General features: G+C 38.7%; 2 protein-coding genes across 2 annotated transcripts in view; one reads left to right on the plus strand and one right to left on the minus strand.

Annotated features, from left to right (window-relative positions):
• Positions 1 to 10,913, minus strand: part of myom1b (myomesin 1b) — a 29,614-nt gene extending 18,701 nt beyond the window's left edge. Inside the window, exons 1-10 of the mRNA XM_084746731.1 lie at positions 10,775 to 10,913; positions 10,079 to 10,294; positions 7,238 to 7,372; positions 6,942 to 7,116; positions 4,888 to 5,045; positions 4,603 to 4,695; positions 3,286 to 3,374; positions 2,873 to 2,914; positions 364 to 525; positions 108 to 269 (exon numbers count right to left, since the gene is read on the minus strand). Of these exons, the coding sequence (XP_084602857.1) occupies positions 108 to 269; positions 364 to 525; positions 2,873 to 2,914; positions 3,286 to 3,374; positions 4,603 to 4,695; positions 4,888 to 5,045; positions 6,942 to 7,116; positions 7,238 to 7,372; positions 10,079 to 10,230 (1,168 nt within the window). The 5' untranslated portion in view covers positions 10,231 to 10,294; positions 10,775 to 10,913. The remainder of the gene's footprint in view (positions 1 to 107; positions 270 to 363; positions 526 to 2,872; positions 2,915 to 3,285; positions 3,375 to 4,602; positions 4,696 to 4,887; positions 5,046 to 6,941; positions 7,117 to 7,237; positions 7,373 to 10,078; positions 10,295 to 10,774) is intronic.
• Positions 10,914 to 18,061: 7,148 nt separating this feature from the next.
• On the plus strand, positions 18,062 to 23,421 carry myl12.1 (myosin, light chain 12, genome duplicate 1). Its single transcript, XM_084746784.1, has 4 exons — positions 18,062 to 18,193; positions 20,845 to 21,044; positions 21,582 to 21,743; positions 22,903 to 23,421. Exons 2-4 carry the CDS (start codon positions 20,861 to 20,863, stop codon positions 23,073 to 23,075), a joined length of 519 nt encoding a protein of 172 aa, XP_084602910.1. The 5' UTR covers positions 18,062 to 18,193; positions 20,845 to 20,860; the 3' UTR covers positions 23,076 to 23,421.
• The last annotated feature ends 428 nt before the right edge of the window (positions 23,422 to 23,849 follow it).

Here is a 23,849-nt window from a genome sequence, read left to right on the forward strand (position 1 = left end):
TACACAGCATAAAGAATATTTTATGTATGTATCAACCATCTTTAGACAGGTTAGAGACTCAGATAACTTTATAATGACAAGATAACTCTCAAGGAAGTCGTACCCACCTCTGACAAAGATGTAGGCTGAGTAGGTTTCGTATCCAGACTTGGTGGTGACACGCAGGGTGTAGAGCCCCTCGTCTTCTTTGTTGAGGTGTGTGAGCGTCAGCGTGGCTCGATCTCCGCTCCAGTGCATGTTGTACCATTTAGAAGGAGACAGCAGAACATCTGGAAAAAAAAAATGGAGGGTGGCTCAGTAATATGCACTACTAATATAATCTGTCAATACCAAGCGGAGACGTGCTTTGAGTCATCTGCTTACCGTCTCTGTACCACTGGACCTCTGGCTGGTAGCGGTGCAGGGCAGGATAAATGATGACCGTGCATCCCAGACTCATGGTCTCGCCCTCTCTTCCAAACGATACACCAAACTTCTCAACAATATGGGTCTGGAAGTTGATGCCGTACTCCGACACTGGGCCATCTACAGAAAAACCATGAGACACTAGAGTCAGAGGTCGGACTGGCGTTACTATAAAGTGTATGTGGCAGACAAAGTGGAAAGACGACTGTATCCAAATCAAGTGGAAAGACAAAACACTGCACTGTGAAAGAAAAAAAGTCACAACAATCATCATATCCACAGAGAAAAAAAACATACAGAAACATGACATATAAGTTAGATCACAACTGTTCAGCCAGGCAGAAGGTGGAGAAGAGAAATGTGCAAGAATGAAAGACAACAAACAAATACAGACCAACAGAGTGACTCTGAAACTGCAGCACAGTGCTCACATAAAGAACTGGGGGGAACCTTGTTGTCATGCATTGAACAGAGAAGCACAACAGACACATGGAAATATTCAATATTCAGTGATTTCAGTTGTTGAATTAGTTGAAAATGTGATTAGGATCCGAAGACTTTTTCACATTAACTACTTGTGGAGAATACTGTCTACACAGAGGAGAGTGGCCATGCATGGACACCATGGTGAGTGGCAACATCAAGTTCACCAACACATTTTCAAACCAGATTCTTGTGGCCCTGTTACCTTCAGTATTGGCCCCTGCATTGTCGCCGTAGCATCAAGGAAACAAAAACGTTGTTAGTGCAGCAGCACCCACTGTCTTTCCCAGCCTCCAACCCACCACATCCCACCCGTCCCTGCAGGTCAGTCATGAGCAGCTAACCCAGCATGAATAATGTTAATACTATTGAATTATTATTATTATTATTATTTTTAGAAAGACCAATAAATGCATAAAAAACAACATTCGCCATATTCACACAGCAGCCATTTTTCTCTGATGGCACCCTAGGGATGAGAGGGTCAAATGCAAATGTTAATGTCACAATGCTGCATTTCAGGTTTCAGGTTTTAAGTCATATATACGTACGAAATCTGACAAATTGTGATCATATCACTGCTTCCTGATTGATCAGCAACTGAAAAGACAATGGACAGTTCAAATCTGAAGTGACATCAGGCCATACTTCAAGCTGAAACAGCATAATTCCCGTCTTAGTTGAGATCATTATGGTTTGATAGCATTACACGATACAGTGAAAGATGTAAATGTTGATATCTCAGAATTAATGTACTCCTTTCTGATCGTATTATGTAACATTACCAAACAGTAACGTTAGCTAGGATGTGGCTGAATGCTAATGTTAGCTATTGCGTTGTCAAATTTGTTGTTTTAGCTTGAAATATGGTCTGATGTCCTTCCAGATTTTCACTCTCTATTGTCTTTTTAGTTGCTGATCAATCAGGAAGTGGCGACTTGATAATGATTTGTGAGATTTCGTACCTTTATAAGACTTACACTGGAACAGCATTTCAGCTTTCCACCCTGAGCGTGACGTCAAAGGAAAATGGCTGCCGTGCGAATATGGTGAATTAAAGCTGCATTATTTGACACTGAACACTGAATCAGATGACTCAATGTAATATGAAATCAGTCACACTTCATTATTAGACAATTGTTTGGCTTTGTGGAGTTTGTGGGGTTTGTTGTGGTTTTACAGACAGAAAACCTGCTGTTCTGTCTCCTTAATCTTGCCTTTAGCAGAAAACCTGATGCTTTCATCAAATAAGCTCAAAGCAGAAAGAACCTAGCTGCAGACATAATTGTGAACCTCTGCCTCAGTAAGAGCATGCATAAGAGGCACCTCCAGAGTGGAGTGTTTCTGGGCTGGGAATCACTAATTACTGCACAAAAACACAACTGTATAACTTCACTGATTTTGGTGAAACTTGATCATACTTCATGGAGAAACTGTTTTCTGGTTTTCCCACCGATGTTGGAGTTTCTTGATGGATAAATAGCTTTACCTGTTGGTAAAGTAGCTAACCTCTGATTGCTGCTAAGTGTAACCATTAGCTGCTATTAGCTAGTTAGATAAGTTAGCTGTGCAGCTAAGGTTAGCGATCCTATCCGATCCTAACAGTTGAGGCAAAGCAGCCAGAGGACATAAGAGGGGAGACCAGAAATAATTTCTCCATTAAATATGATCCACATATATTCTTCTTCTATTCAGTTTGATCAAAGAACCGTCTGTCTGGATTGATGGTGGTTGGCATCAGACTTTCTGTCAACTGTGGAGGTGCTTCTTAGGTTAATGTTGCTAATGTTGCTCAGCATCTGCTGGATGTTAAAATAAGCAAGTGTTTGCTGCAAAATCTTAATAAGATGAAAATATATCATGGCTGTGTCTTTCAGCTTGTTCCTCAGCCTGCTAGTGAACATAAATTAATTAATGCAGCTTTAAATCCACAATGCAGCATAGTAAAAAACAAAAACAATTCAGTTTTAAAAATCATACTTACGTCTGGGTGCTGGCAGGGACTCATCAATTTCACCTTTGAACCCTATGGGGAATAGATATAGTTGCTATTAATATACAACACATACATTGTGATGAACTGCTATTATGGTACCTACAACTTAAATTACATTTGGTTCCAAATTTGTAGACCTGTTCACCATCAACTTGTTTGTCTTAAGTGAAATCTTAAATTTGCCTCTGGTCAAATTAATGTCTTGTTGCTCCATATGGTCATCAAGAAGAAACCTCTGAGACAGCTGTGAGCTCAGCAAAAGTTTTTCTTAAATTTTAGGGGAAGTTTTAGGAGAAACAGATGAGACTTCAGCGAGCTCAAAATATAAAAGAAAATTGTGAGAAACTACAGTTTTCTCTGTGCATTGTGCTGTGATAGTTTTCAGACTTGGTGAAACCTACTCTTAACAACGACGGAGGCAAATGCAGACAGCTCTCCCTTGGAGTTCATGGCAGAGACGCGATACTGCGCCGTGTCATCGAAATCACATCTGAAAGAGGAGAGCATCAGGTGATCAATCTCCACGATACGTACATTCTATCTCTTGAGGATTCACGTGTACAGCGCCCTTCCCCCACCTCAACCTCAGCCCTCTCAACCATGTAAATAATACCAACTATGTGGGCCCACGACTGTAAAGCGTTCCATGACTCCTGACCAGGAATACTCTGGCAATAAATAGACACCACTGGTGATGTCATCTGCACCTGGTGGTGTGGGAGTCTCTGTACATTAAAGTATCTGTTGTGTGAAGTACAACGGAAACCAACAGTCAGACTACAACAGGCATATTCTAATAAAATGTGATATAGATCATTAGTTCCTCCTTGTGATTTAAGGCTGCTTGTTGAAAAGGTGTTAACTATCTTTAGACATGCCCTTTGTTATCAGTGTCAGTCTTGGTGGCTCTCCTCTGGCTCACAGTCCCAGTGTCAGCACCAATTCAACAGTGTAAAATTACCTAATTACAAGTGCTGTATTCAATTCCTTAGTAAAATTTAAAGGGATACTTTACCCCAAAATGAAAATTCGGTCCTTATCTACTCATCCTTATGCCAGTTGAAGGTCAGGTTTAGTTTTCAGTCCTAAATCCCCAACATACAGTTCGGATACCGTCTCACCACACACAAAAACATGGTGTAAATTACGTCTTTCAAGTCAACTTAGCTTGTCGGGGCTTTAGGAGTCTTTTTACATTTGAAAACTGGTCACCAATTAATTTCTGTTGTTTCTGCAACTGTTGTCTTGTGAAAGTCCAGCAGTGTTTTGCAGACTAACAAACTAAACCTGGCCTCCAGCTGGCATGAAGTTGAGCAGATACAGACCAAATTTTCATTTTTGGGTTAACTACCCCTTTAATCAAAAGAAATAACAATTTTACTAGTCCTTTGTTGCCTCTTAGCCTGATCAAATATTTAAATGAAAATATGTGAGCAGTTTAAAGGGAACATCTTTCTGTGGTGAAAGTTTGGTTTATTTTTTTACATTGTGTTCAACTGTATAAGCATATCAAATGTTTATTAATGGAAAAGTGTACAGAACTAGTAACTCCAGCTGTAAAATAATTGTAGTGGAGCAAAAAGTTCAATGCAATGTTTCCTCTGGAGCTACAAAATCCATTGGTGGTGTAATCATAATAAACTGTGGCAGTGGATGTTTCAGTGGCTTTTTGAGGAGACTTTATTTTGAGAACTGTGGATGGGAGAAGCTACACCTACCTGTTAATCTCCAGTGAGTGCACGCTGTATCTGCTCTCAAGTTTATACTTGCCAGGGCTGGCAAGAGGGTCAATTGCCACATTGTTTTTGTACCTTGTAGTGGGAGGTGGAAAACATGAAAGAAGACAGACCAGTGGAAACAGAAAGAACTTAAAGATGAAACAGAATCGAGTAGAAAATAATTAAGGCACAGAAACAAGATGGAGCTCAAAGGGATAAGCAGGAAGTTGAAGGGACAGAAAGCACAGACATGAGGTTGTGCTACAGGTGATGTACGTGACCTACCAGACGACCCGTGGGTCGGGCCAGCCGCTGACAGTGCAATGCAGACGCACACACTGCTTCTCCCACACGGTGTGGGAGCGTGGTTTAATCACAAACTCCGGGGGGTGCATCAGGCTGTCTTCGTTCATGCGCTTAAAGTGTTCCTCGTGTTCATGGATCTACAAACAGAACGTGACTTAAGCATTACATCACTCAGGACGACTGCACCTCTGCCAACTACAAAACATTAAAAAATCTCAAGAATTTCAGCACAATGCATGGTTGAAGCCCAAAACAAAGCTTTTACATACACAAATCCAGCAAGATCCCAGCATTTCTTTATTTTACACATGCAAGATGTCTGCATGTCTTCACGTGACATGTGTTATGACTCAGTGTGAGTGTTTGTTGTTCATTATGTCCTATGAATAACCAGGGGGTGTTGAGGCCCCATCTAGTTGTGCATCAAGTCAACGCATAATATGATAACACCACTGGGACACTGCTTCCCTGTGTCTCAAGAAACTCGATCTCCTGAGGAATCTGTCGCCCAGGAGCAGGACTATCTGGCAGAGTGAAGACAGTGAGGGGGGTCACTGTGGCTTTTATGATGCTCAATGAATGGTCGGGTACTACTTCACATAATCACCCAGGGACATAAATAACTCCCTTGTGTAAGGAGTAGTAGTAACCACTTAGCCACAGGCACTTGGTGTTCTTAAGAAGTACTGCATTTAATTGTGCTCAGTTACACAACTTGTGTTACGAAGCCAATATTAAGTTTGAATTAATTTTTTACTGTAAGCACAAAAGTAAAACACAACAGTTTGTGATGCCATGGAAGAGAACTGTCTACTGTTATAAGTAGATTCTTCAAGTAGGGCTGCAACTAACGATTATTTTCATCATTGATTAAATATAAAAAGATATTCGGTTTACTATCATAAGAGGACACCAGATAATATTCACACCTGAGAGGGAGAAATTTAGAGAATTGGGACATTTTCTATTAAATAACAGGATACAGCAGAGAGGTCACAAAAATGATAATATTTCAATAATATTTCAATGAGTAATTAAAAATAAGGGGAATCATAAATATATTTATATTAGCTGGCACCAGCAGATGATTTTTTAATTTTTAACTGCAGGGATGACCCAATAGGAAGATACTACTACTTTAAAGTAACCCTCTATAGATACAACAAGTATATAGTTTAGAGCCTAGTTTTTGAAATTGTACTACAAGTACCACTGATACTGGTTAATACAAGTTTTGTCCTCTAATATTTTTGTTTTAATATCAGCCTGCTAAATAGTCATGTTCATGCACACGCATATGTCATCCATGATTAGTTATGAGTGAAACTGTGTGGCTGTGGCAACAGTCAACAATAAATTAACAAGAAATTAGAAATAAATTAAAAAGAATTCTGCCTGTGTGTGTGAAATGTCCGTAGCTGAATACGCGAGGCCTGTGCTAATGTGTTTTCCCGTCCTGGAGAGACTAAAATTTTCTGAGGTGGTACCTGGTGTAAAACATTTGAGACACACTGGTTTAGAAAATATTATAAATCCATCTCCTACTTCAACACCATATCATAGACAGCACCATGCACAGCAGAGATGGTCTACTGATGTTTCAGAGCCATGGTTCTGACTTGCACAAAACTCAGTCAGATAAAGAATCTATAAGTCAGGCAGACTGGACTAACATTCATTCAACTGCCCTGTTACTAGAGGATAGAGAGGGGTGATGGCAGGTGCGCTTATTAAAAAAAATCCACATGGCAACATGCACTGGTGGTAAACTGATGGCCGGCTGTAAACTTTACAAAGTGAGTCTCTAAATCACCACAAACCATAAAACTAACTGATGGAAGTAGAGAATAGAGATAGAAACAGAGCACAGGTGATGTGAGAATATTTACACATCAGTACAAGCACTAAGGTCTAGACTGGACACCGATGTGACACTGGACAGTCATGTTCTGTGATGTAAACATAATAAATTATTTTGCTATGGCGTCCTGTATGACTTCATAATAGCTAGATTGTAGAATTCCCCCACTGACCCTTTTGCTCAGAGAGATGCGTTCGGCCGACTCGCGCATGGCCTCCCTCCTGGAGATCAGCTCTGACCTCTCCATCTCCATGCCACTGGTGAACAAATCCCTGCGAGCCATGTACGCAGCGGTGTCCCTCACCCTGGCTTCCTCTGTACCCGATAATCCTGCAGCAAAGTCTTGACTAGGAGTATGAAGAGCAGAGCCAGGGATGGGTGGATGGGTGTGGGGAGTAAGGCATATCATTAAAACTGAAATAACTTTAAAGTGTTGCAAAACATTCCTGGAGTTTCAGAGTTTGTTACCTGCCCCTGAAGATCGGCACTACATAGCCGATGATTTGGTTCTCTTTATCCACAGCCAAGTAAGTTGGCTTGGCTCTCTTTGGTGCAGGGCTCAGTCTGCTCTCCTCCAGCCCAGAATGTGAAGACACTTTAAGTCTGGGACATATACAGTACCATCAGCCTGGCAGGCAGCCAGACAGAGCAGCTAACAACATAACATCAACATGTGAGGATTATGCCAAGGTGAGGGTGGATGAGTGGTAGATTAAGGTTCAGTAGGAGAGTAGTGTGGATGGTTTAGTTTTGAATATTAAGGCATTTTTACACCATCACAGTAAAAACTAATACAAGCGCCAATGAAACCAGTAACTGGGTTGACTGACTGACAGACTGGGTTGCACCAACGAAGATTACATTAATCCAAAATTAGTACTAATCATAGTTATACAAGAGATTGCAAGCAGAACTCTGCTGCACAATTAAAAACTTATCTCAGTTTGGTAAATCCAAGTTTAGTGATTTGAAATTAATAAAGAAATAAAAATTGAATTTAAGTGCTGTTGAGACCAAGTAAGCATAAAAGGGGGGGGGGGGTATATATAAGTATATAAGGTAAAAACATCATATTATTTGCTAGTTATCAACAAAGTTAGTTGGCCTTCACATTAGGCTACACAGTATATTGTTTGCTTGCTAGCTAAAAAGTGAACAAAATGCTCAAAAGTTTTAAGTATCCTTCCTGGTGCAAGTCAGCCTAAGTATTTAAGATACCCAAACAATACTTTCACTACAATCTATTATGATAGTAACACATATCAGAGCACAAATCTGAGAGTACACCTGATATTAAAGCCCAAACATTTCACATACAACTTGCAAATCCTCACAGACTATATACAACAATTCAGAGTCATAGTGTAGGTTTTCGGTCTGATGTCATACAGTTTGTCCATGGCAACACTATCTGCAGCACTTGAACAGTTGGGGGTGGGAGCTCAGGGTATGAGATAACAAGAACCTGATAAGGAGGCGGGGGCAAGAAGTGTGACAGGGCAACTGCCCTCATTTTTCCTGTATCTTTCTGGGTCAGTGTCCCGTCGGCTCTGGCCACTCACATTCTCTTGACTGACGGATCAGGGCTGCAACAACTCCCATTAAAACGGATTATAATATGGGGAGCTTTGGTTTCATTACCACCGTCCAGCAGAGGTTATCTTTGAAATAATGACAATATCATAACCACCCTGTTAAATCACATCATACTCCTGCTTTCCTCACTTAAGCACAGATTCGGTGGCTGGTGGGCTGCCCAGCAGTGAGTGTGAAGGCAAAGATCAGATGGTGTTAGTAAAACCTAAGCCCTCTGACCTGTTCACACTGTCCAGGCCAGTGCACTTAAAGATCTGCCAGGCACTGTAAAAGACAGTGCCATCATTACGCCGGGTGGTTTGTTATTCCTCCTGACAAATGGTAGAAAAGCACTTTTCTAATGACAAATCCTTGCACAGTTGAAACAACTTTTAAACAACCATCATTTTTCTTTTTACTGCAGACAAATACACTGACAAAACCTCATCTCACTCATATATATTCCCATATTAAAACACTTCACAGCTGACTAATGCATTCAACAGAGACTGCACAAACCACCACTAATGAACAAAAACTCTCCCCATGTCTACTGAACATAAACAGAAGTTACTAATATTCCAACACACATTATAAAGAATGTAAATGACATCAGCTTTTAAAGATTTTAAATTCACAACACAGAGATTCAGATTTCAAAAGTGAGACTGACAAGCTGTCACTTGTTACTTTCCCTGCAGCCTGGTATGCACAGGTCAAGACTCTATTTCAGTCTATGCCATATACCCCAACTCAGCCATTACATAAGAGTGCATTTCCTTACAGATTATCTAACAAAGCCTGGGTTGCACCGACAAGGATTATTCTTTAAAACAGATTAATTTATAGCTTAATTTTGCCAGTTAGTAGTTAGCTTTTACTCCAAATATTCTAGATCAAATCTAATTCTGTTGCAACAAGTGACTAACTTAAAATGTAGTCTCTTTGATCTTTATGTTGTTGTCAGTTTTTTAATGTTCTACTATTTGGCCATACTGCTCCTTTAATTTGGCAGACAAGTTTCACTCAAAAAAGAATAACCTGGTCTAACTAAACTAACTAACTTTTTAGCCAGTTATCAAACAATTGAACATTTTGTCAACTTTTTAAGCTTCCTAGCAAACAGCGGATCATTTTGTTAACTTTATAACTCATGTTGAGGAATACAGAGCAGCCCAGGATAAATGTTTCCACCCCTCTTTTACTTCAGTCTGAGTAAGCAAATATCTAATTGTGCAACAGAGCTCTGCTTAATTTAACTCTGATGAGCACTAATCTCAGATTAAATTAATCTTTGTTGGTGCAACCCACTCAAAGCGTCTAGCTCAAAAACAGAATAAAAGCTAGACCAAAAGTGAAAAATTATTTCCCATAATCTTTTTAGTTGTTTAGGAATAGGTGTGGTAAAGAAAGAGTTTGTCTGCATGCAAAAAAAGCACAAAGAGCATCTCTGAGCTGACATGCAAAGAGCTTCATGCAGGATTCAAAGCTGTTTTCAACCAGTATAAAGAGCAGCGGTCCTCAGGTGTGTGTGAGGGTTGATCAAAGTGAAAGAGAACTCTGAGCAGGGAAGGATGGAATGGTTAGCAGGAAAGCTGATCCCAAAGCTGTGGCAGGGAAGTGATCCAGTAAGGGTGATGGAGATGAACTTGATCAGTTGGGTTTGGTGTTAAAGGGGAGCAGCAGGGCTTTTCCTTTGATTGATGAGGGTATGATCCTCGTCCTCCTCCTTACCCCCTGCTCCTGCTGCTGGTGGAAGTGCGGCTGGCAGCAGCATAACTGCTGCTGGACTGGTACTGGCTCAGTTTAGAGCCTGTCTCCTTGCTGCGGTAGCCACGGTCATAGTGGAGATGGTGCTTCTGGTAGAAAGGTATAGATCCAGACATGGTGCAGGTCGCTCCTGGCTCGAGACCTCGTTTTTCCTGAGTTTCTTGCTGCCTATCTGTTTTTCTGTGTGGTTAGTTGGTATTCAAGAGCAGGTGGATCAACTGTTATGACATACTGTAGGTTCATTTTGACTTTCACTGGATTTTAAAAATGTTTAAGTCAGTAATTGGCTGCATTAACAAACTGGCCATGCTTTCATTTACTTCAACATGTTCTTTATAGTGGAACATGGATAGTTAAATCTAGCACTCAAGACAGAAAAAATCAAGTGTACAAGAGAAAAAATAACATTGTGGAAAAATTATGTTATCCTCTTGATGCCAATATAAGTATATTTACTCTTCTAGCCAAAAATGGCATAAAATTTCCTTGATCGAAAAAGAAAAGAACAAGGAAAAGTCTTTTAACAATTGAGAAATCTGCAAATTCAAACCTGCAACATCAGCTAGCAAGACATGATAAAAGATTCAGGCAATCAGGCACAATGTCAGCATGCTTAGACAGACATTTATAACAGCTACAACACGGATCATCACATCTTACCCCTGCACCACAGTTGCAACTTATCCTGGACAAAAAGCCCCAAACTCCAAGCTTTAAAGGAAAAGATGGTCCAACCCCAAACTTTAAAGCTTGATATCCCAGCAAACCTACAGGTAGGTGCGTACAGGGCTGCGGTCTACACAACAAAAATAATATTGGCCCTTGCCAGAGTGTCCAAGCAGCAGTCACAGCCTTTTATGGTGAGGGTGGAGATAAATATAGCTAAGAGCAGAATGTGGGGGCAAGTCAACTCCTGTAGTGCTACACATTTATGGGTGCAGGTCTCTGCCGATAAGCATTACTGCCTGATATACAGGTAAACACAGGCTTACTTTTGTTTTGCTCTGTTCCAGATTTTGTCCATATGATTTAATCTCTTAGACTGGCTTGCACCAATAAAGATTAATTTATTCTAAGATTTGTTTTAATCAGAGTTTAGCAAAACTGTGTTGTAACAGGGTAAATCCGTATTTAAAATTAAGCAGGCCGCTGTTGCACATTTAAAAATTACTATGTTTAGTAAATCCAAGTTTATTGATGTAAACCTAAATTAAATTGGTTAATCATAGAGATGCTTGCTTATCCAAATTAAAATATATATTAAAGTAAATATTAAAAAAAAATGTGAGAGCTGTTGGGACAAGTAACATTATAAAAGTGAGGAAAAAACTGAACTTTCAGCTGCTCTGTATTCCTGAATAAAACCCAATAATGTTTGCTATTCAAAAAGCAAAAACAAACAAACCAAAAAGAAACAGGGTTCACTGTTTGCCAGCTAGCTGAAAAGTTTTTTTAAAAAATCTTATATTACTTGCTAGCTAGCTAAAAGGTTAACATGTTACACTGTTTGCAAGCTAGCAAAAACAAAATACTACGTTGTTTGCTAGCTAGCTAAAAAGTTAACAACTTGCTAGTAACTAAAAAGATTATTTCTGCACTCAACTGGAACTTGTAATTACCTTACAGAAGTCGTATTCAGAACGTTGTGAACTCAGAGCTGAGCGAAAACTTGACATCATATTGACTCATCATAAACACTGTAAATACGATCCCATTTGAACGCACCATGCTCAGCCTAGTAAACCTAACATTACTCACCATGGCATCATGGCGGAGAGGCTCTAATCTCACTTCCTTATCCGAATTAATGGAGCGCTATGGGAAAATACTAGAACGCATAGACATGTATACATAGACGCCGCATTGAGCGCTGAATCATACGTCGACGTCGCCGCCATATTGGATGTGGCAAGAGCGAACTGAGAAGATGCCTCATTCATTCATGCAGAGCGGCAACACACGGAAAAAGTATGTACTATGTATATATGTCTATGCTAGAACATTAAAGACGGTAAGGAAGTAAGGAAAAGTAAGTTGCCTGGAAGCAACTGGCAGACTGCTTTACACGTCATAAAACTCAATAGGTTGAGTCTGTCCCCTAACTTTCTTTGAGGAACTTGATTATTGTTTTCAATCCATCTCAAAAAGCAGCTATTCTAAAGATTAAACCTGCGCAATTCCAAATTGAAATTTAATACTAGATCACATTTTCTAACTAACGCTGGTGTAAAGAGAGGTTTAAATTGAACTTTTCTTAATTTCAAGATCGTTTAAAAGTTTGGTGCAACAAAATATAATGTTATAATTTAAACTATGTTTTAATCTGGTTTAAAAATTAACCTTTGTTGGTGCAACCCAGCCATTCATAAAATGCAAGCCTCTGTAAATCCACGACTTTCTGTTTTTGCTTTTGCTTGTTTATTATTTTGTTACTGCAGAAATAGGAAGTCACAGAGTTTACATGTATATGACAAAGTCTACATATGTTAAATTAATGTTACAGTATAAAAGCACCTCATAGTCCAACTTTTCCCAAGGCTCTATGATCCCCAAATTTCTTAAGTGGCTATTTTAATTTCAAAACCTTCTATTTATTTCAGTATCTGTTATTTTTAAGTCCATTACACAGACACAAAGGTCTTGCTGGCTTTCAGCCTACAGTATGTCATAGCTGGTTAATCTCCAGAAGCTTTTGTCTTGACTTTTTTATCGCAGCAGTCTCAGCTGTGACTGTTACTAACTTTAGCTATGCTATTGTTACTTGCTTCACACACAACAAATACCAGTTACTGTCTCTCCATCACTCTCACTCTCAGTTGTGGAAGTACACGAATGTCCCCACTCGTCCCCTCTGGGCATCAGGTTTAATGAATCAAACACTGAATCCAGCGACCGATTTTTAATTCCCTCTTTAGTCCTTCCTGAGACAGTATTGATAAAAAACACACTCCTCATGCCAGAGTGACTCATGAACATGATTTTACAAAAGTTATCATGCAAAGGAAGGACTTCCTGTTTGAATAAAGTTTATTAGAGGCCGTTTGGCAGGTAGATTTAATGATGTTTGGACATTTGCTCTGGAAATTGACTGCAACATTAACACCTGGTAAGTTTCCGTGGCAAAAATATGTTATGAACACCTCTGGACCTGTGTGCTGAACATTCTTCCTTTTTGGCCCTCACCCACCACCGTCCCACATGACATAACGGTCATCATGGCAACATACCTAAAATGTTATGGCAGCAATCAAACCCATTAAAAGAGATCAACACCGATGAGAACAATACAAGACATTAAGCAGGGTCACAACACTACATGCTGTCTAATGAATATGGGATGTATTTCACAAGTATAATATGATACGTCCAAGCTGCTAAAAGATTTGCCAACAGGACAGCTTTGAAGCGCTACGATTAACGGAGAGGCAGGACACTTAATGAACCAATCATCAGAGAAGCAGCAGATATGGACAGCCTGTTAGAGTTGCTGGAGTGTCCGGTTAACTCTCAAGCTTTTAGTTCAGTCAAATAATTTTAAATCTGTTTAACTTGTTGGAGAAACGTGTAAGACACTAGTGTTAAAGTTGAAAAAGGTTGCAATAGATTTTTGAGTTTTGAGCCCAACTCAAATTCTCAAATTTTGAAAATGTTGATCTTTCGTCGAGATAATTTACTTTTCTTCTGTAGATAAAGTGAAAAGTAAAGGTTTGCAGCTCACTGTGACCAAGTTCTGAAAATCTTTTGTTTTAGTTTCTAAAACTCAAAGACTCAAGTTTATAAATTATCTAACCTACAGACCAGCAAAACTTTTTTTTTTTTAAGTTTATTTCCAAAGAGTTTGGGTTGGGCTCAAAACTCAAAAATCTATTGCAGTGCATTGCCTTGAAAATTCATCTGATTTGTCAATTTGTGTAAATAGCAGGGCAGTTTAGTAGGGGGGGAGCAGCCTTCATTTTGGTGAACCTGTTTTCTCCTGTTTATGTTTTTGTTAGGAGATCAGGTTAGTATTTTGTCATTCTTTTCCCTTTTGTTTTTCTTCGTTAGGTAAGTTTAGGGTTTTCCTTAGATTGTTTTGTTTATTGTTTTGGCCTGTGTTTCCCCCTGAAGCAAAATAAAAACTGCTCCTTTTTTTGAACCTGTAAGCGTGGTTGCTGGCCTTCTTTGGTGTGGGAAGACGGAGGGAGCGCATTATCTGTTGTGTCCAGGGTTCCCCTAGACCGGGACATAACAACTACTATCGAACATGTGAAGTTTCAGGCAGAATCAACCATGTAAACAGGAGTTACACAAGTTCCTGTGTTTTGGCGAAACACTGACCTTTGCTGTGCCATCATCGCAATGCTGTTTGACAAGACGTCAAGAATCACCTACGTCTTGAGGTCTTTCTGACCAGGTTTGAGTTGGTTATGGTCAACCTGCTTGTAGGTGCAGGTCAGAGTCTAAAATATGTAATTTCCTGATGTCAGCAGGTGGCGCTGTGACTGTTGCGGAATATTGTCACATAGATGTTTTCAGGATATGACTGTTATCAAACATGGGAAGTTTGGATCAGTAATACTGAAGTTATAGCAAACTTGGCAAGATTACAGAATTCCACACCATGGCCACGGCAATCAAACTCACATCGCAGCGAGGTTGTCAGACGCCAGCCAGACACAGGAGGCGCCGGCTGAGCCATCTCATGTTTCATGGCGAGGCATAAAATATGCACGCCCTGGCAGGGCACGCCCGCCCAAAAACTTGTCGTGGTGAAGGCCCTAATTAACAATTAGTCAATAACAATAACAAGTCAAAGTGGCACATTGTCCACTGACAGAGCATGTCATATTGTGTAACAATATACATTTATACAATAAAGTCTGTGTATTAGCACCCTGTCAGACACCTAAAGGTAAAGTGACCTCCAGGATTAGAGAATATGACTGAACGTCAAAGAATAGCATACAATCACTCTGTAGCTTTTATCACAAACATCTTGGGCTTTATTTTAATTTGACTATAAGCCTCCAATTATCAAACAGCTGCCAGTCACAGATCATATATAGAAGAGTCTTTATCTTGAAACGCTCCATACAAAAACTCGAGTACATATCTTCCAGGGGACACGCTAACACAGTCGCGTAAAGACTTCATCCCATTGTACCATGTGGCATTTAAAGAGCATCATAGACCACATAAATCTATTTTAGCGTCGGTGCTTGACCCTTGTCAGCAGTGAATTCATCACTGTATAACTGGGATGGGGAAACCTATAGTCAGTTATTGGTTTATTACAATAAATACATCTATATAATCTAATGCAACTCAGAACAATCACCCTGCTGCTGCTGAAACTTTGCCAGAAAGGTGTCGATTCAACTTTTTGTCATTTTGAGGCCACAGATCGTGGTGAAGTTGTATTATACTGCATTACACTGAAAGGTGTTTCTAATATCTAGTCCATTTCCTGGTTACATACATGAGTGGTTTGATTGCCTAAGTGAAGACGGCTGTAGTGAATCATATTCATGTTAGCAGCATGTCTCTGTGTTCAGCTGTCCAGGAAATTCCAGCTGCAGCCTATGGACGTCTCATGGGATCTATCAGGACTATTTTTGTGTTGGGCTCTGTATGGCTCCCACACACTGAAGCTGAATGTTTTAAGTTAACAGTTCAAGACATGAACAAATTAAATGAGCTGTCACACGGGACTGGGTTACAAGCACAGACAAACTATTAATGATCTAAGATCATCACTGAGCAAAATAAAGGTTTTCTATGAAACTAGCACCCTCTAGTGGCTCAAAGTGACACTACAATACACTACAAGAAAACTAATCATTAGGAGTAAATTTCACTCAGTAGGACTTTCTATGAATAAATACAAGAGATCAACTGGAAAAGTTTGTATTCACTGGGAAAGAAATTGCTTCACTTGAGAAGGGAAATTAATTGTACCTAGACATGCAACGCTTAATGTCTAAATATACAGTATGCAAACTGTTGAAAGTGACTGGTGAGATCTCCACTAATGTTCCTTGACAGTTTAAAATCCTGGGTTTAACTAATCACACACTTTTGTCTTTCTCAAGCTAGAAGGGAAGGCCATTTCCTGTAAGCCATCAGGTACTTTTCAAAATTATGACTTAGACATCCAAATCTCAAAATAATGAGTTAGTATTTCAAAATAAGTAAGGTTTTCATTATTTTGAGATTTTAACTAATTGTTTTGTGAAGGTTTCTAGTTTATTTTGTTACAAAGTCATTATTTTGAAAAAGGTTCCCATTATTTTGAGAAGATTTCTCATTATGATGACTGCCATACATTTTGCTTTACAAGTTTGGAGCACATTGGACTATTTACACCACAGTTAGAGCAATTCCCTGTTGCAGGGCGAAACATCAAAACTTGATGCCATGCCAAGCCACGCCATGACCACAACCGCAACCACGCCCCTCACACAGCAGTTAATGAACAAAAATTAATAATAGCGTTATTTATCGCATGAAATTACTAATATCAAAAAGGTCAGTAACTCATCTGTCTCTGAAGTCATTTATTTTCAAATAAATGGTTAGGTGTGGAGCTAGATACCTAATTGTGAAGACAATATCTCGTGAATGCCTTGAGAGAATTTCTCGAGGCCAATGTCACTAAACACATTTTTGGCTACAACTCAAGATTTAATTTGCTAATTATGACAAAATTACATACAAATATCTAATAGGATAAAGGATGATGAGGTGATGACACTATGTATCTAGAAGGTCAAAGGTCAAATTACGGTGTCCCAGTGCTGCATCAAAGGGGGGCTCACAACCGGCTGCCTCAGGAGGCACTGTCGAGGGCCACACCTGTCCCAACTGGCCACAGATGTGGCTTGTTTTAACCTGTGAGTCAACAGTTCCACATTTTGTTTTTGAAGCCCTGCAGCAGTAAGCCTCCCTTTACAGCACTGACCAGGGTACCAACTGTTGTCTGACTTAAACGCTGGACAGTCAGTTGCTATAATTATCCATCCTATCAACATATTTCCCTTTGTTTGTTTGTCTTTTCTTTCACTTAATTTAACTGGGACAAAGTCTCGTTGGAGTTAAAATTAGACTTTCACAATTCTACCATTATTATTAATTATGTTTTTTTGTGTTTATTGTGTCTGTTTTCATATGAAGATGTATTCATTACACTTTATTGTCATCTTTATCTAATTTTTGTTCTCTGTTGTTATCAAGTGGGTTTTATTTTCCATTTTTAAAATTTGGCATAGTTTTATTGTTTTTATTTGTCTTTTATTTATTTATTTATTTAGTAGTAGTAGTAATAGTAATAGAAGTATTAATTGTTTTGTTTTTTGTTTTTTGAAGATTGAAGAAATACCTGCCAAAGAAGGCTGCATAAAAACATTTTTACAGTAATAAATACAATACAAACAACACAAACAGGCTAAGACAACCGCCACATGCTGTAAGAGATCATAATAACGCCCAGTCGAGATGCATATGAAGGAATTTGAGTCATCAAAAAGTATAAGCAATATAATTTTCTTTGACAAACAGTATCAACTTAATTGACTAATTATATGCATCTTATTTGCACAATTTATTATCACATAAACATTTAATAGGACACTAGATACTTGTCTCATGATATGTTTGGTAAGTCCCATTTTTCCCACGGACACCATTTAAGCTTAATTGCTCAATGCAAAGGACGTTGAATGGTTTCTTCCCTTAAAAGGGCATATCCAGGAATGTCAACGCAGGCAAGACAAGGGAGTGTTTGTGGAAGTTACATATACTCCAATGGGGGTGTCAAGGTACATTATATATTTTATTACTGCTACTTATTAACCGTTACAACTGTTTTCGAATGTAGTTTAATAACGTTAAATATTAAATGTAATATTCCGGCCGAAACGGGGTATGAATTGTTTTTCAAGCGTGTAATAATGGCTTCACACTTGTCGACACCCCTTTTTTCCTCAGTTGGTTTGTTCTCAATGTTCTGTACGGAACCCAACATTATTATCAGGAAGTGAAGGGCGGTGGTTGAGAGAAGAGCAGCACCAGGCTAGCTGACAAGTATCGGGTTGTTGTCAGGTAAGACTGTGTTTTAACTCTATTATTCTGTCTACCACAGTTAACTACATTATGAATGCTTTGCTAAAAGGATACCGCACAATTGTTGGCAATACTGAAGGCGAATATCCGAATTACAGTGTTTATTAGTGACATTTTGAGTGTTCGGTTGACTGATTTGAAAACACGGCTAACTGTTAGCTGCGCAGCTAATAACTCGATCCAACGTAATAATATCAAATCTGTTGCAAATAAGCGAGTTTTCCAGATTGGAAAATTATTTATTAGCTTTATAAATCCACGATATCCTTATATACATGGGTAACTCAGGCGTCTGCGCGGCGTTTGTAGTGAGCTAACATTCAAGGCTGTATTCATACCATTTATTTAATATGGCTCAAGCTAGGCCGCAAACCAATAAGACTGTGCGTACTTAACAGTGCGCCAAGAGCTGAGATGAAATCAGCTCCTTTTAACAAATTAACATGGAGATAAGTTGGTTTTGTGCTGGCTTTTATGGTTTGCAAAGGGTAGAAACAGAAGCAGATGCAAATGTCGACGATAACGTTGGCTGCCTTTTTATATCCATATTTGGCTGGCATTTTTTAATCTGATAAATGGTGCTCTCAAACTACCCATCAATCATAATGTGCATTTACATTTTGAATATTGTTCGTTTCTCGAAATAGTTTTTTCTTTTAATATTTCTCAAGAGAGTAATAATTGTTCTTACTTTTTGTTGTCAGTGTCTCAGAAGTGAGAGTTTGCAGCTTTTCTTTTCATTTTAAATGTCATTGAGCTTTAGGAACTTGTGATGACACATTATACACCAAGCAACTGATTATTAACACAACTTTAAATTCAGCATTTGTTAAGAAGATGATAAAACAACATAAACAGAAGCAGCAAAGAACACAGTTTGAAGCAAATTATATACTTAGAGAAATGTTTGTGCAGTATAAGTGGGATAAGTAAATAAGTAGAGTAAATAGTCTGTTGGACTGTAGATATTTACATAACATAGCGTGGCTGTATCTTACAAAGATGCAGTGTTTAAGTATTGTGGATTGTAGGGGATATGTAACGTTTCGATTTATAATTACAACAGTAGTCTAATTAGTAGAGGTGAAGCAATTTTAAAAAACATTAAATCTTGCAACATGTCTTGTCTGAGATAGGCCTGGGAATTAGAAACATTCACAAGAACACCGTTGGCAAACAAAACAATACAACAAATGATTAGCTGATAAACTGATTGAATGAAAATTAGTTACCAGTTACTTTGATGATTGATTAATGGTTTGCACTTTACACTTTTCAAGCAAAAATGTCAAACATTTGGTGGTTGCAGCTTATTAAATGTAAGAATTTGCTGTTTTTCTTTGTCATTTATGATAGTAAATGTGTTTTGGAGTGTTAGTTGGACAAAAGAAGCTTTTTGTATCACTGCCTGTTGCTGGAGCGTTTATAATTACCAGTATCCTTAATAATATCCAGCCATGTCACCATGTTAACAGTGTCTCACTTTGGTACTGTCTCTGTCTAAACAGTCCTTGCTGCCCAAAGTATTTGAGTCCATTTTCCATCAACAACCAGTGGCAGAAACATCAGTATGTGTCAACATACAGATGTGAATGTAGCACGGCTGTAGTCTACATTCAGACATTGCCTGATAAGGGCATCTGTCCTCACATCGGTAGTTTTCCTGCCCTTAGTGCAGGCAGCGAGCTGATCAACCTAGTAAGATGAGGAACATTTCCATTTATAGCTCAGTGAGGGACGCCACACTGGGGAATCACTGCCAGAGAATTAAAATAACAAGCTACTGACTTCTGGGCACGAATGACGAAATTGTATTTTGAGTAATGGTGTGATCCACTTAACCTCTGATTAGATTGTCTCCCTATCTGTCAGGGGTCCTCTGTCTGTCTTATCAAGCCTATTGTTCTTTTTCCTTTTCTTCTGCACTATTGTTGTTCAACTGCAACTACTGCAACTGTTGCAACTAAGAATTATTTCCATTGTTGATTAATCTGCTGCTTACTTTCATGACTATTGTATGAAGAAAAAAAAGGAATGTGAAAAATGCTCATCAGTTTCTCATACCCCGAAGTGATGTCTTCAAATTGCGTTGTCCAACCCGCAGTCCAAAACTCAAATGAAATTCATAAATGACAGGAAATCAGCAAATCCTGACATTTAGGAAGCTGAAACAAGCAAATATTTGACATTTTTGCTTCCAAAATGTCTGAAATGATTAATCGATTATCAGAAAAGTTGGTGATTAATTTTCTTTTGATTGACTAAAGGGAGGAAGGAGTGTCTGAAGAGTGCTCATTTCCTGCAATGGGAAGGATGTACATTTTCAGTCACCCACTCCCACAGAGCTGTTCTGAGACAAAGAAATGTAATTTACACTGACATTTCATTATGTCTGTGTGTTATTTGTTTCTATAGAATAACACTTGATTCCATCTATGTATTAGATGTGCAGTTATCCATATATCTGCACAAGTGAACAGTGTATGTGGCTTTTTATGTATTTGTATATTTCTTTATCACCATTTTTGCTTCTATGTCTGACTCTTAAACTGCTGTAACAACATGTAAATTTCCCTGGTGTGGGATCAATAACATTTATCTTAACTGTACAATTTGTTTGGTTTCAACAGGTATAAAACAGTCAAAATGTCGAGCAAAAAGGCCAAGGGAAAGACCACCAAGAAGCGCCCTCAGCGCGCCACCTCCAATGTCTTCGCCATGTTTGACCAGTCTCAGATCCAGGAGTTCAAGGAGGCCTTCAACATGATCGACCAGAACCGTGATGGGTTTGTGGACAAAGAAGACCTTCACGACATGCTCGCCTCCCTGGGTGAGTTTTTACTTCAGGCTGAGCTGAACCAACATGTCAGTAAGAAGCTGTAAGCAGCTCTGCACTTTACTTATTTGGGTGTGGACGTACACTGAAAACAAGTTCTCCAAGCAAACACATTTAAATGTTAATCGGTTGTTAATGTCACTTGCACTTGCTGTCAGAATAATTATGTTTTTGCAGGTTTTCAGCAGGTTTTCCCTTAATATTACTAGACTTAAAAGCCCAGTTAACAGAAATAAACCTGGTTGTGCTGCATCTGCCCGTTGTCTGCTCTTTGTCTGAGTTTCACTGTGGGTGGAGCTGGAGCAGCTCCTCCACATATTTACATACATAGTGACAATAAACCAGGTGAAGTGAAGATAACTTGTTAATGAAGGCCTATACTCCTGTGCCAAATGTTTAATATTTTAAGTGCATTTGGGACAATATGCAACAGAAGTAGTCTTCATGACAGGCCTACTCATACTTAAAACCACTGATGAAGTTGAAACCCTTACAGTGTATTTTAAGTGCACTATAACTGTCATTATACAGGTAAAAATCCCACTGATGACTACCTGGAGGCCATGATGAATGAAGCCCCCGGCCCCATTAACTTCACCATGTTCCTCACCATGTTTGGAGAGAAGCTCAATGGCACAGACCCTGAGGATGTGATCAGAAACGCATTTGCTTGCTTCGATGAGGAGGGGACAGGTAAAGTCTGACTGTTGAGAGGAACAAAAAATGTTCCTTGTAGATTAATCTCTCGGTTATTTTCTCTATCGATTAGTTGTTTGGTTTATAAAATGGAGGAAAATGTTGATCCAACAATCTGTTTCCCAAAGCCCAAGATGACATCCTCAAATATTCTGTTTTGTCCACAATCTGAAGATATTCAGTTTACTGTAAAAAAAAAGAGTGAAGAAACCAGGAAATATTCACATTTAAGAAGCTGGAATCAGAATTCGTATTTGTTGTTCTTTAAAAAATTACTTAAATCAATTATCAAAATAGTTGGCGATTATAATAATCAGTTAGTTCATAATTGATTAGTCATTGCACTTCCTGTCTATAAATTGTCAAAACTGTAAAAATGCTCATCACAATTTCTAAAGTGAAGTGTCCAAATTGCTTCTTTTGTCCAACTAACCGCCCATTATATTATGTTATGTTATTATAAATAACAAAGAAAAGCAGCAAGTTCACATTTACAAAGTTGGAACAAGCAAATGCTTGACATATTTTGCTTGAAAAATGACAACGATCAATCAGTTATCAAAATATTTGGCAAGTCATTTGCTTTTGATCAATTAATCGGCTAATCTTTTGTCATTTTTTTTAGACAACAGTGTCAAATATTTGCTGGTTCCAGCTTCTGTAATTTAGCTTCCCAAAGCACAAAACAATGTCCTCAAATGTTGTGTTTTGCCCACAACCAAAAGATATTCAGTTTACTGTTGTAGAGGAGTAACGAAAATACAAAATATTCACATTGAAGAAGCTGGCATCTGAATCGATTATCATGATAGTTGTCGATTAATTTAATAATTGATTAATTGTTACAGCACTTCTAATTATATTTGGGTTGTGAGGGAAAGTTTTTCACCATTTTCTGACATTTTATGGACCAAATAACTAATTGATTAATCAAGAATGAAAATAATTAGTTGCAGCCCTAAATTATTTTCTCTACCTTTTATTTATATATATATAACGCTCTTTAAATTGGAGCTGTATTTTATAAATAAAGTTTCCTTTCCTAAAATGGTAATTGCGTCATTGCAAGCGAGAGGAAATTCTTCAGGAGATTCTCGTGTTGATTCAGGCGGTCTTTTAGCCTTCTTATCTGATCTGACTGCTTCGTCCCCCTCAGGTTTCATCCAGGAAGATTACCTCAGAGAGCTGCTCACAACAATGGGCGACCGGTTTACAGACGAGGAGGTGGACGAGCTCTTCAGGGAGGCCCCCATCGACAAGAAAAGCAACTTCAACTATGTGGAGTTCACACGCATCCTAAAGCACGGTGCCAAGGATAAGGACGATTAAAGAGCCATGGCAGCATATCGCTCTCCACCCTCTTTCCATCAGCTAGATCACCGTGCTGCATGTCTCAACTCTCAAGTTTGAAACCCCATTTTAAACAAACCAAAGCAATAAATATCCAACTCCTGTTTGCTGTGAACTTCCAGTATTGCCAAATGTACACATCTCTAATGAGAAGAAAAATCTCTAAAAGGTTGTAAAATGTTTTTTTCTGTCATGTAAAGATGTGATGTGGCAGCACCATGGAAGCTCAAAGGGATAAAGTCTTTACAATCATGTGATCGGGTTCAGCTGAATTTTTACATTTTATAATATAAACTTTTTAAATAAAGCCCTCTATCAAGTTGTACTCTGCTGACTGTTTCCCTTCCATAAATGACAACTGAAATAAGTGTTGCATTATTCTGTCTTTATTTTCTCCTGTGACGTAACTAAAACACTTAGCCGACATTTTACCTTCCTCAGACGTTTGTCGAGTCTTGACAAGTCCGCTCTCCTTCCTCAGCAAATTCATTTGACGTGTGCTGACTAGCAGCTGAATTCTTCTGTAAAAGGGCAAATGCACAGAGTTCATGTGAACATAAACAAGGGAAAGTGTCAGAGTACCACAACTGCATGCATGTGAGGGTATATCTCTGTTATAAAGGGTGTGGCTTTATGTCATGACCATCATCTAACAGACATGTGAAGACACTGAACTGTAACACATGTTGGATGAATTAAGCCCAGCTTATAACTGCATCAGGTGGAAATACATAATACATACATCCCACATTT

This window comes from Lutjanus erythropterus, chromosome 21 (genome assembly GCF_056507025.1).
Source record: "Lutjanus erythropterus isolate fLutEry1 chromosome 21, fLutEry1.hap2, whole genome shotgun sequence".
NCBI lineage: Eukaryota > Metazoa > Chordata > Actinopteri > Lutjaniformes > Lutjanidae > Lutjanus > Lutjanus erythropterus.